A 14756-nucleotide genomic window follows, 5' to 3' on the forward strand; every position below is an offset into this window, starting at 1 on the left:
GTGATTTCAATCTGTCAACATTCCTTTCGCTGTAATTAAAATCCTAAAGTGTTCTTTAAATAACTTTTCACTTAAATTGCATCCTGATGAGTTTTTTATCTCCATAACTGGAATGTCAGCACCTAAGTAAGTGACTCATCCAACTACACTCTTTGTATTACAATGTTCTTACCCTTAAGAAAGCGCCTCTAAAAACTTCCTGTCAACATTACTAGTTAGAAGGATGAAAAGATGTATTTGTTTAAACATCAACTGACAGGAATATAGGTAAAATTATTAAGTGGTGTAACTTTGGTACCTTTTACCTTTTTTCTTTTTAAACTCATTGCTTTATTCCACACTGGAACACACTGGCAGAGTATTACTCGATGATTAAGAATAATCCTCTCTTCCTTACCATTTCTCATCCTTCCCTCCTCCAGGGGTTTTTGTCTTAAGCTTGATGCCAGAGAAGAAAGTAACTTGATAAGCTAAACTGAATTAACATGCAGACTTTATTTGGGACCTCGCTTTGAAACTCTTATTTTAAGTGATGTTTGGAAATGTAAACCCCTGATAGCAAAGGTGACACTAGGTTAGTGAAGATCAATAAAAATTCATTTATTTGTTCAGGAAAAAATCTAATTCTTAAAAAGCTACCTGTTACCTAAAACGTTTTGATGTAATTTGAGTCATTTGTGGCTTCTGCTATATCCGTGTCATGTTTAACTATACGTGACATCTTCTCTGTTATATCCTTGTCTGTTACTATTTTGCATGTTAATTATTGTTGCTGCTGTGATTAGGTAACAATAACTTTAGTCATGTACATAGCTTAACCGATAACTTATAAAACTATACTTTTACTCAGTTTTTTAAGAAAATTGAAATCCTAGCAGATTGCAGTAATAGCCTCATATTTACAAGCAAATAACCTTCTATTTCAATTCAGTTGGGATGCATGTGGATATTAATTTATAAAACTACTGCCCATTTACTAGAAAATCTATTTAGAAAAATACAATTAAAGAAAACATTGATAGTGTAAAATATCTTATGCATAACATAATTTTTGAATAAATACATCTAATTCTAATTTACCAATATTTTTATAAAGAAGTATAATAATGTAACCTTAAATTAAATATGTTTTATGAGAGAAAGCATATAAAATAAATATATATTTTTAAATAAATATTTTATGACCTGGTAAAATACTAGAATATTTATGTTACTGGACCAACCTTTGTGTCTATGAGATCCATCCATGTTGCTAAATTCAATGTGATTTTCATCGGCCCAGTAGAGTCTACGATTAACATAATCTATTGTTAGTGCCATAGGTCTAGAAATCTTGGTTTCTATGACAACACTCTGATTGGTTCCATCCATTCCAACACGGCCAATATGAGGATACTCGCAGCAGTCAATCCAATACAAATATCTAGGAAAGAAAATCAATACCGATTTTGTTTACAGATTCTCTGGGAGCAAAACAACAAACAATATATTACTTTTTTGCTCAACTGTTCCCACATTAATTCTTGCCATTTTTCTAAATTGCAGCTTTTAAGAAACATCCTTTGATGCAAAATTTCTTATAGTGTTTTATTACACATCTAGTATGATTTGAAATATTCTTATAACTTTAAACATATGTTTATTTTAGAACACAAACTCATATATAACAATATTATATAATAATATCATGTGTTAACCAATTATAGATGTTCAAAACTAACATATGTAAACTTTCAAAAGATACCTATCAGTGTTGAAGGAATACAATTATCACTATATATACTTTCTCTTTTGGTGTGTTATCTATGAAAAATTCAAAAGGAATTATGGAGGTGCACATTTTATTTCCTTAATATACATTGTTAAAGATGGTATCCACTAACCAATTATAACTGTTTAAATTTAAACTAATTAAAATAAAATTAAATGAAATGAACTGTATTGCTCCTTGGTCACACGAGTCACATTTCAAGTGCTCAGTAACCATGTGTGTCTAGTGGCCATCATATCTAACAGCATAAATATGGAGCACTTCCATTATCACAGAAAGTTCAACTGGACAGCAGTGATTTACATTATGTTATTAGAAGTTCTAGATAGGACAGTTCCGAAAGTGGGGAAAAAACAGGAAGTGAATTAAGTAATATTGATACTATATAATTAGGTTGAGTTCAGTATAAATATTACACCCGATAAAATGCAAATAACGTATAAGCGGCAGATTACTTAGACGTTTTTCTCTGTTTGATTAAGCCATTTGTGTTTTTCCTCAAAGTAAGAAAAATTACTTTATGTTTTAGATGTTTCCTTGTCTATATAAAGATTTGAGTTATAGGATCTTTAATGTTATTTTCACATTCCAACTCTGAAATTAAAATCTGTTAACACAAGTAGATTTTTCTCTATTTCATTCTTTCTTTTTGCCAGATATAATACTTAGCAATTAGTTCTTCAGATTTACAAGATTTGCATCAAAATAATTTGGTTTGAAAATATTTTAGATGATTGTAAAACTGGTATATTCAATTCAAATCTAAAACATTCTTTAAAGAAATTTTTTCTCATAAATTCTGACAGACATAATTATGTTCAGATATTTTAACCACATACTAAAAAGGAAAAAGTTTTCAGGAAAATAAAAACACTTATCAAATACAAAGCTAACCTAAATAATCATTGTAAAGAACACACACCATATTGTGTTTTGACAATCATTTTCTTGATTTGCATAAAGGTATGGCTTATAAAGATAATACAAAAGTTATTTGATAGTCAAACTATCACTGAAGTAATAATGAAGTATGGTGCTTAAGAAAGAAGAAATATATTTCTGATAAAACCTAAACAAAAGGTGGTATGTTATAAACAGAGATTCAAAGAGCTCTGAAAGTCAAAATGTAAAATAAACTTGGGTCTGGTAACACTAAGTCAATTTCACATAGGGCAATACTGGAATTCCTACCTAGTGTTTTTGTATATACATATTAACTTTAAACATACTTTGAAAAATCTCAAATTATCAAGTAATAATAGATCCTAAGCCCCTCAAAAAATAATGCTATGCTTTTTAAAATCTTGAATTATTTTTGTTATAGTTTTCTTTTGAAAAGTGAATACGTCAGTGAAATACATCTTCTAAGAAAACATACAATTCAGTACTTTCCAATAAATTTATGGAGAAGTACCTTGTTGCCTATACTAGGGATCATGACAGAAGAGATGCAAAAGAAGAAACTGAATCAGAAAGAAGTAAAAATAAAAAGATAGTTTACCTTGTTGAAATAAATCAGAACAATTCTCTTTGCCTTACTGACCTTGAATCTTGGGAATACTAACATAATAATTTTTGATTTATCTGAAATGTAATATATTTATTCCAGCTTCCCTCACATGTTAGATATGATTAAATTTATTTGTGCTTCTATATACCATGTTATGTTTTTTAAGAATTGCATATAAGAAAATAAAAATTAAAAGTAATAATTCAGTGATTTCTATAACATTAAAAATAACACATCCAAACTGGTTTAATTAGAGAGTGCCATCATAGTTCTATTTAGCTACTCTACATATAATTGTACTTGCAATTTAAATACCTCAAAAGTGAAAAAGGGTTTCCATTAAATTTGATCAGTACATGTGATCAATGCTATCAATAAAAGCATTGAAAATTATTAGATGTCAATAATAATGTTTCTTAAGTAAACTACAAATTTCAAGTGGTCTAACTTCCATATAATTGCAATTTTAAATTTTCATTTGTATTTTGAAATTTTTCATCTGGTAGTCTTACCATCATCATGAACCAAGACACCAAGAAGAGAAAAAGCATATTATTTTCATGAAGTCCAACATCTGTTACATCACACTCAGTAAGTTTGGTAAGAGTTCCAGAACTGAAATTCTCTCCCTCGAATGAAAACCCTTTCTTACTGGGCCCAAATATACCTCTCCAAATTACTCCCCACTTATGAATTGTGTGAAATTTAGCTCAAATCAGAGTTTTTCATTACAGTCTCACATTTTCACTTTTCAGCTAATAAAAATTTTTTACTATGGAAGTACAAAAGAGTGAATAATAATTTTACCTAGATGGAGGAAGGCATGAAAAACTGTTGTGCTTACAAATAGTTCTTTGGAAGAAAAAACTTATCTTCACAACCACCTTATAAATTTCTTGAGAAAAATGACGTTTTATTTCTTTCAGATATTAGGACAAAGTATAACTTAACTTTTTTTTTTTTTTTTTTTTTTTGAGAAGGAGCCTCGCTCTGTTGCCCAGGCTGGAGTGCAGTGGTGTAATCTCGGCTCACTGCAGCCTCCGCCTCCCGGGTTCACGCCATTCTCCTGCCTCAGCCTCCCGAGTAGCTGGGACTACAGGGGCCCGCCACCACGCCTGGCTAATTTTTTGTATTTTTAGTAGAGATGGGGTTTCACCGTGTTAGCCAGGATGGTCTCGATCTCCTGACCTTGTGATCCACCTGCCTCGGCCTCCCAAAGTGCTGGGGTTACAGGCGTGAGCCACCACGCCAATTTAGAATTTTAATTCTGGTTATTGAGGGTACTGGAGATCACATAGCTTAAAGCTTCCCCTGATAAAGTGATAACTGAGAATATAAAAGGTTATCTGCTTTGTGTATTATGATGGGGAAACTTGGAACAAGGACTCAGGTTTCTAGATTCGTACACTGACTTCTCTTCTAACAAGCACTATACAGCATCTGAAGCAAAGAAAGAAACCCTAGAAACAGATTACATGGGCTCAGATCCCAGGTCCTCTCATTACTAGTTATGTGAACTTAGGAGCTTTAATTAGCCTTCCTGAGCTTGGATTGCCTCATGTCTAAAAGAAGCAATTACAGTTTCTTCTCACAGGGTCACTGTGAGTATTAAATGAGAGAATATATGAAACAAACGTAGAACATTGATAAGTATGTAGCAAGTGTTCAGCAAATATTAGCTATTATTATTTTATCTGACTTAAATAGGAAATATGCATATTAATATATTTTTAGTTTAGTAATACTCTCCTACTAGACTACCTATTGCATCTGGATTGTATGTATCTTTGAATATGATTTGCCTTGATTTTATGTAAGTTATTACATGATTTGCCTATTTAAGTATTCATCAAACAGAAGAATATTATGGATAATACTCTATTATACTGAAGGAAAATGTTGTTCACCTGTACTCAGGTAAGCATGAGCCTTCATAAACACAGGATTTATTTTGTCTCTCAGTAAGTGGTAGCTAACTTCTGATGGCTAGATATCATTTCCTTTTCATACTTAGGCCCTATTGCTATACTTTTTTTTTTCTTCAAATTTGTCAATAAGACTGTGCTAAACATAATGGTAATTTTAACTTCTGAAATGAAACCCTTAAAAATTACCTATGTAAAAATGTATTATAAATAATTAAAGCTAAAAATGACAACTGCCGTGAAAATGTTGAAAGAAGAGATCTAAATTGCACCCAGATAATATGCAATGTTTACCCCAATCTCATATGTAAAATTTCAGCCCCAAATAGTACCTATTCTGCGAGATATAATGAAGCATAAGCACATAAAAGAATGTCTGCTTGTAACCATAACAATAGGCCTCTGTGAATTTGAGAATGTCTTTTATAGTTGAATATTATACATTGTATTTCTATAAAAGTGATTAAATAGAAGTCTTTCTCAGCTTTTACTATTTTTCTCTGAATTCAAGTATTAAATTTGAAGAAATTTTTTCCTTCCACCTGCAATTATCTCTGACTTTGAATTATAAAATTAACCATATATATTATTTCCCTGTGTGTTTTTGCCTGAATATGAGGATACTGAAATGAACTGTTTGGATAGATTTAAAAAATTGGTTTAAAAAAGTTTTTCTTATGTGAATATATAGTTTAATGAAATATTTCTGTGTTCCTCTACAGAAATCAGAAACTGAATTTTCATCTTGGTCTGCCTTTCATTCCATCACAACAAAAGTTCCCTTGTGACTCTTCTCTTTGAAACATGCAGGTTATTAACGTACCAATGTATTGGTTTGTGCATAGGTGCAGGCACAAGGTCTCTGTAACTATAACCTCATTCTCTGTGTACATCTAGTTACTCATTCATCAGTCTTCTTCAACAGTGAATTTAGCAGTCTCCGTGTTAGGCACAAAAAATGATTAAGACATGACCTTTGTGCTAAAGGAAATTACTTTCTAGATGGAGAGAAAGACATTTCAGCTAAAAACAGTCATATGATGTTAAATGTTCAATATGTGGTGACCAGTTAGGCACAATTAGAAAATGTTTTACAGAGGAAGTAATATTTCTGCTCATCTTGGAAAATTTGGTAGTTATTCCAACTATAGTAAATGCTGAAGGACATTCTAAAGTACCAAGTTACAGAGGGTAAAATGTGTCTTTCTAAATTTATTTGCATTGTCATTATCCATATTGGCAATAATGGATATGAATACTGAGTAAGTGTCTTTCACATATTTTCATTAACATATATTTCAAATTCAAAACAGGACCTACTATTTCCTTGTGGATTTCCTAACAGACTTTTTTTTTTCACTCTGTTGCCCAGGCTAGAGTAAAGTGGCGTGCTCTCAGCTCACTGCAACCTCCACCTCCCTGGTTCAAGCAATTCTCCTGCCTCAGCCTCCTGAGTAGCTGGGATTACAGGCCCGTGCCACCAAGCCCGGCTAACTTTTGTATTTTTAGTAGAGATGGGGTTTCACCATGTTGACCAGGCTGGTCCCGAACTCCTAACCTCAGGTGATCCACCCACCTTGACCTCCCAAAGTCCTGGGATTACAGGCTTGAACCACCGTGCCTGGCCTCTAACAGGCTATTGTCAGAATTTTAGTAAAAGAAAATAAATGAAAGTATGTCTTTTAAAATAAGGCATGCTGGTAACGATCTAGGCAGCTTTCTTCATTTCCAAAAAACTTTTATCATCTGTACTAATTTTACCTTATTTTGAGAGAAAAAGTCTCACTCTGTCATGCAGGCTGGAGTGCAGTGGCACCATCTGGGCTCACTGCAACGTCCACCTCCTGGGTTCAAGATATTCTTCTGCCTCAGCCTCCCGGGTAGCTGGGATTACAGGCCTGTGTCACCAGGCCCGGCTAATTTTTGTATTCTTAGTAGAGAGGGGGTTTCACTATGTTGGCCTGCTGGTCTCCAACTCCTGATCTCATGTGTCCTGCCCGCCTAGGCCTCCCAAAGTACAGGAATTACAGGCGTGAGCCACTGTGCCCAGCCCTTACCTGTCCTAATTTTAAGTCTTTTAAAAAGGATAATTGTCAACATGGAAGAAACTACAGGATTTGGGGTTCTTTTTTTCCTTGATCCCTTTTTCAGACGGTTTTTGCACAACATGTTTATGATCCACAATTATTTTGTTACTGGAAACTCTGACATGATGTAATAGGAAAAATTTGGGACCAAAGCCTGAAAACTGAATTAAATCCCCGGTGTAATATTTTATGACCTAAACAATTCTGAGAAAGTCACTTAGCCAGTTCGTGGTTAAATGTGCCTATCTAAACTATAAGGAAAGTAATACAAATAATTCTATGTTTCTCAGAGACTCTGGATAAACAGTACATGCATCTGAAATGATAAACTGATAAAGTTTTCTAACTCAAAAAATGCTATAGAAATGGTAGCCATCTTTATTATTATTATTATTATTATTATTATTATTATTATTATTATTTGGGAACTCCCAATCCCAATAGATCTACAAACTGATCATTTCACTTTCTTGTATTTTTCTCTTTTTCTGTGCTCCCATATTCTGGGGACAACTCCTCTACCTGTTTGCCAAAGACAGAAGCCTTGTAATGTTTGTTATTTGCTGTCATTTTGTGTTATGTTCTGACTTGTTCCTAGCTTTCCTTTACTCTGTAAGTAAACTGGATCCATAATTACATATGTTTAATTTGTTCCAACTGTATAAGTTCCTTGTAATTTGTTGGATGTGCCACACTCTTCTGTGTGTCTGTTCTTTCCTAGAGAGACTGTTCTTTTTGCCAAAAAATATCCCTTGCCCTGTAGAGCACCACGTCACTCAGCTACTTCTTACTCTACCATTCTTGTTCAGGAAGCTTTCTCTGATCCCAGTTGAGACAGAAACACTTCTCATTTTCTCTACCTTAAAAGTTATTGTATTGAATTGTGATTATTTAATCAGCTACCTACATACTAGACTGAAACATACTTGAAGACAGGGGACCATGCCTTTTATTTTAGAGTGTAACATACTTGAAGACAAGGGACCATGCCTTTTATTTTTATTCTCACTCCTACCAACAGTGCCAGATATATACTAAATATTCCAGAAATATGAGTTGAATAAATGAATGAGTATATGTAATGTTTTCTGTTAATTAGGCATATCATACATTCACTTTAATGTTTATCATAATGGTCTTTGTTATGATTAACTAAAGTGACACCTTAATTATACAAAAAGATAAAATTTGCAGCAGAGTTTTAACATATTTACATTCTCTATTCTCTTTTAAAATGCTTATACATATCCTGCATACAGGTAATTTTTATCAATATTGAATGTAAATTATTTCAATTACCCTAAATTAATAATAAATTAGAATACTCATTTCCACACTACACAAAATAACAAGAAGCTTAAGATAAAATTATAAGAAAAATTAGGATTTCAATTGGATTTAAATATAACAGCTAAGAAGACTTTCTGTCTACTTGTATCTTTACGTTCCTACTAAATACCATATCTAAAGTGCTATTGTAATAATTGACATACTGTTATTAAAATGAAGAAAGGACCCCCAAGACATATTCTAAAAGTATCATTGCTCTAATACATAAGACAGCCTAATGATCTTCATTCTCCCTTAAACAAATGCTTACCTTTTCTTCACTAAATATCAGGACAGAAATCATACTTCTCAAGGAAACAGGAGTCAGTAGTTTTGATATAATCAAAACATATGCAAGTCGCAGTGGCAATCTGATATAGGAAGGTTCAATTGCATTTCTATTAATCTTAAATTTAAGTTTTCATTTTTTGAAGCAAGATTGCATAATATTTTATACAGTTATGGCATTTTCACCCTAGAGCTCATCTCATCAATGCTAAAATCCAAGTTGCCTGATTTTCTCACTCAGGGGAACCAGGAAAACAGCATGAACAAAAAGGTGCCATTAAATTTTATCCATTAAAATAGTTGTTTTTAATTGTTTCATAAAGAGATCCAACTTTTACCTTTTTCTTTGGTTATAATATGACATATCTATATCATAATCCAAATATTATCCAAAAATGAAATCAATGGAGTCTTTTATAACATCTATAATAATTTTGTACTGTGCTATTTTAATTGACACTTTTAATGGATGGGTTTATGTTGATGATAACTTAAGGCTGCTTTCAGTTTATGGGGTAATAACTGTAACCTGGGAGAAATAAAACCTAAAGCTATTAATAGATTCAGCTGCATTCACTAGAATAGGACACAGGTTTTGCTTCATAAATAGAAAAGACCACAGACTGCTATTAGCAAACAGGTAATGTTTCTTTCATTAGAAAGTGAAGCATCTTGAATAGCATGAAATGAGAAGCTAAGCCAGCCATATTGATTTTGAAGAAAAAAAATTGTTCAGACACTCAAATATATATATATACACACACATATATATAGACACACACACACACACACACACACACACACACACACACATATATATATATATATTTTTTTTTTTTGAGACACTGTCTCGCTGTGTCACCCAGGCTGGAACGCAGTGGCATGATCTCTGCTCACTGCAACCTCTGCCTCCTGGGCTCAAGCAATTCTCATGCCTCAGTCTCCAAAGTAGCTGGGATTACAGGTGTGCGCCACCACGCCTGGCTAATTTTTGTATTTTTAGTAGAGAAGGGGTTTCGCCATGGTGGCCAGGCTGGTCTCGAACTCCTGACCTCAAGTGATCCATCCGCCTCGGCGCCCAAAGTGCTGGAATTAGAAGCGTGAGCCACCACACCCAGCTATCAAAAATCAAAAATAAACTTTCTTATAAAAATATCCCAGAAATTGAAATATTCACATAATTAAGAATGAATAGATGATAGCCAAATTTAGTACATCTGGCCATTATTTCTTAAAACATACATATAAAGAGACTTTCTAGTGATTCCGTTTAAATTAAAATAAAATTGATACTCTTTGAACCTTCTGTTGCTATGGTAAATAAAATACTCAAAAAGATAAAATGATTACATAATTATATAGTGAAAAGTTAAAATGAGCACATTACCTTGAAAACAAAAATACGTGCACAGTACAAAGCTTCTCCTATTAGGTACTATTTTTACCTAAATTAATGTATACAGTTAAGCTATAAAATATACTATGACATGATTACTTTGCCAATTATAAACATGAGGGACCAAAAACATTAACAGAGATACATTAACGAGAAGCAAAACCTAATTGTTGCATATGGTATGATAAAAGCTGTGGTTTGGTGAAATATGTGAATAAAATTAATTAATTTAAATTGCAGAAAATTTGGAGTACCAAAGTTATCCTAACACTTGCTACTGTGAATGTGTCCTATTTCAAAACATCAACCTTTCTTTAAATTTGTTATTTTACCAAGTATGTTGAGTAGGTTGAACTTCTCCAAAGATCATTTTGGAGCATGTAATCACTCTAAATTACAGTGCAAAAAGTTAAAAAGTTATGTACACTCTACTGAGCAAAACAACATAATTGAAAGTGAATTATAATGGTCATAATCTATAGAACTTTAGCAAACATACACCAGACAGCTTTGACACCTTCAGATGTGTTCATCCCTCATTTGAAATCTCCAGCCTGCGATCCTGGGCCCTTACTGTGACTTCTCTCCATTCTTGCAATGAAATGCAAATGAAACGGATCCACCACAAACTCTTCCCAATAGTCCCGTTCAGCTTTTCATCTTGAAGGCACATGATAATGCACCCTGTCATTTATCATCCATGGATACTGCTTATGTCTCCTGGTATAAAGTGGTGCAGGGATTACTTTGTCCATATTTGTGACTACCCCAACCACTGCAAAACATCATCTAAGAATTTGTTCTTAGCCTGCCTTTCCTTCAAGATTTAAAGGCATTAAATCAGTGAAATCTGTATGTTTTATTCATTTCTACCATGGATTTATCAACTAGTTGGAAAATAGCTGTGTTTAAAACTTTAAAAAAATAGTTTCTGTAAAATTCAATCATCTTAATTTTATTCCTTTCATTGTGATAATCACATTACTGTTTTTTTCTATTTCTAAGTGAGAATTTCTACACACTTACACGTTACACTGGATTTCCATGTTAATGATCTATAGAACTAGATTTACTACTATGAATGTAATCCAGTCTTAATCTTTAAGATTTTTAACAGTTTTTACAAACCCAGCTCGAGGATCTAAAGACAAGTCTCTGGGAAACTTCAGCCTTTTGCTAACGAGTATAGTAGGGTACAAGCCATTGAGTTTGGATACTTCAATGATTCTTTTTTCTGTGTCAGACCAATAGAGGTTTTTTCCAATCCAATCGACAGCAAGTGCATTGGGGACCGCTGTGTTATGAACTACCTACAAAACAAGAATTTAAAAGGTTAACAGCGTAAATCCCTAGAATAAGAAGTGAGCAATTGCTTCTTGATTTTTACAGAGATATAGAATTCCATTTAAATGTAAAGAATGGAACTTAGATAAGAAGAGAATAATTGACCGCAATACAATTACTTACTTGTTTGTGAGAAATTACCTAATGTGTAATTAGGTCCCTAGAACTTACACATAGTTTTAAATAAAATGATTTAAAAAAAGTTGTTGGAGAGCTGCACATTTGTTGTTCACATTTTTGTTAATCTATTCATCCTCTTAAAATTTGGGACAAAATTCTCACGCACATACACACACACACACACACAAACTTAGAGATATTATTTTTCTTTAACCAGTTTGGGAGAGATAACAGTAGCATTCCTCACTCTCTCTACCGCTCTTGACCTATTTAGTTAACTACAAGGAGAGAAGAAAACACCAACGAGAATAGGCATTATTTTGAACCTAGCTTAAGGGAGGTAACAATGTACACATTCAGCTGCTGTTATCAATTTTAATCCATGAATATACCAAATACAGTATGAAATATAGTCTTTGCATGTATAAATATAATATATATAAAATGATCAACAATTTTTGATCTATATCGCTGGCATTCTGAATTCCCAGTACTTTTAGAAATATGTCAAATAAACAAAACTTGAAGCTATATAGAAGCCAACAGTTACACAGTTAAAGACAATAAAATGCCAATAAAATTTTAAATGTATCTTTTTCCCTAATGTCATCAATAATAAAGATACAAATGAAAGTGGCAATATGCACATTTGTAACAATAAATGATATCAATCTCCTATACTTAAATGCAAGACATCTGTTTTTCTTTTACCCACCACATTTCAAATTTGGAAAATTGGCATGGCTGTTTAAATGAAAATCTGTGAATTAATAAATTTAAGGGAATAAAGATGTATTTTATCTTCACATAACCTTATGTAAATACATGATTTAAAGTAGTAATGGAATAGTAGTGGCAAGGCAGTAGAGAATATGCTTTCAAAAATAGTAAAGTATCTTAAAAAAATATAAAGGTAATTAAAATTTTTTAATGTATTGTAATGAAATATATGATCAAGTTTGAGTAATATAACCTTCACAGTTTTTAAACTAATTGGAAAATAAATTTAAAAACAAAAATCTCATCTGTTTATTTGTTCCATCTAACCATTGGGTTGGCTCAAATTAATCTGTCTATCACCATTATATAGTGATCTTTTATTATATAAAACATTATTAAATACAGCTACTTTAAATCACTTGAATCCAGCTTACTATTTGTTTCATCATTGTACATGCACACTTTAAGATCTCATTAATATTTTCAAAATGGATTGCTTTCACCAAAAATGAAATTATGTATGATATTATAGATGGCTACAAAAAAGTTAAAGTAATTGATGGGTTTCATTCACTTGAATTTAAAACTTCTTTATAATATGTTTTAATGCATATATATAGTATCAGTAATTTGATTTTAAAACTCAGAATAACAAAAGATGGTACCAAGTTGCTCATATCTAGAATATGACATGGGTCATACACATGACAGAACTGTGACAGAAATGTGATCCTCTCCAATCAGGACGTTCATGATTTTACACAAATGCATTCAATTATTTACATCTGTAATTGTTCAATTTTAACAGTATCATAATTTCAATCCACACTCTAATGTTTAACTTTTTCAATTACAAAGTTTTAGACTCAACTTTCTCTTTTATTTAAATCAACAGAATTGAATTGCAGGCACTAATCCTTCTAGCTGAAAGCACCCATCCCATTTCCTAGGGTTGTGAATAAGGTTCCATATTTTATTTACTCAATTTGATGTTTATGTTATTGCAAGTAATAGTGTTATAATGAAACATAAGAATAAAAGGTCTCATTTTTCATATTTAAAGTTTTAATCACACTATACAAATGTGAAATTGAAACCACCCTAATGCATTTTATGAGTAATATCATGGTCATAAAATAACACTTTCTATACAATTCAATCATACTGATATAATATTCAACAATCCCATCATTGTAATATTTAGTTACCTTAATGTCACTTCCATTTAAACACATTCTATTTATGCGACTGCCATTGGGTCGGCTAGAATCGATCCAATAGATGAATTCTTCTCTGTAATCAAAGTCTATAGCAATAACATTGTTTAATCCCTGAAAATAAAAAAGACTATGTTGTCAATGATAATTCATAGAAATAATTATAAAATGTTTTAGGAGTTTACAGGAATCACTGTCTTCCTTTGAAACTAAATAGTTCTATTTATTATAATAAAGTATTTGCTACCAGTTCTCATTAAAAGTATCATATATTCACATTTTCCTTACATTGTATGTTTAAAAAATACTATATTGATTTGAAAATATTTTCCACATAGGCCACAAAATTTCAAAATATTTACAATGGTTTTAAATAAATAGCCAGTAACGTGAAAATAAAAATAACTTCTTTTAAGGAGATAAAGTTTAGAATTTCCACTTTAGGTTAATATGAAATATAAACTTTATGTCATTATAGTCTGTTCCAAGGAAGAGCCTGAAAAAAGCGTATATCTAAATTGAAAAGGTAGATCATCTGATTGAGATGAGCCCTGGACAGCCATCTGATGAGTCAGAAGAGAAGGTATAGAAATTTTACTTTCCCCCAAAGCTCTTGTCCCAACAACAATATAAAAGAGCTGCCTTTCTTCCTGCTTCATATGGCCCCTTGGCAATACAGTGTGATATTAGAATTTAAAAGTTACAACCTTGGGTGAGTATTTGACCAAGGAGGAACTGGATAATCAACATGTTTTTATTCCACATGGTGGAAATGTGAGGAAATGCCTCCCTTCAGACTCATCGTTATGCATTTTTTAGCAGGCAGCAAAACAGAACACAAATTCAATTGATGGGTTTCTGGAAGCTACAGCTTTTTGGTTTGGCAGTTCTCACATTTGATTCGATTTGAGGACTGTACATCCAGGATCTAGGAATCTTTTAGCTGCAGAATTATTCAAATGATTGCCTAGGAATTAGTTTAATTCTGACTTATTGTTAAAGATTATATATTTACTACCTTAAGGACTGAGTAATTTATTAATATATAC

The 14756-nt window shown here is 32.1% G+C and overlaps 1 protein-coding gene across 1 annotated transcript in view; it reads right to left on the bottom strand.

Moving 5' to 3' along the window:
• Nucleotides 1-14756, bottom strand: part of LRP1B (LDL receptor related protein 1B) — a 1946873-nt gene that overhangs the window by 245808 nt on the left and 1686309 nt on the right. Inside the window, exons 61-63 of the mRNA XM_063790432.1 lie at nucleotides 13699-13821; nucleotides 11435-11616; nucleotides 1224-1423 (exon numbers count right to left, since the gene is read on the bottom strand). Coding sequence (XP_063646502.1) covers nucleotides 1224-1423; nucleotides 11435-11616; nucleotides 13699-13821 — 505 coding nt within the window. The remainder of the gene's footprint in view (nucleotides 1-1223; nucleotides 1424-11434; nucleotides 11617-13698; nucleotides 13822-14756) is intronic.

The sequence above is a fragment of the Pan troglodytes genome, chromosome 13 (genome assembly GCF_028858775.2).
Source record: "Pan troglodytes isolate AG18354 chromosome 13, NHGRI_mPanTro3-v2.0_pri, whole genome shotgun sequence".
In the NCBI taxonomy this organism is placed as follows: Eukaryota; Metazoa; Chordata; class Mammalia; order Primates; family Hominidae; genus Pan; species Pan troglodytes.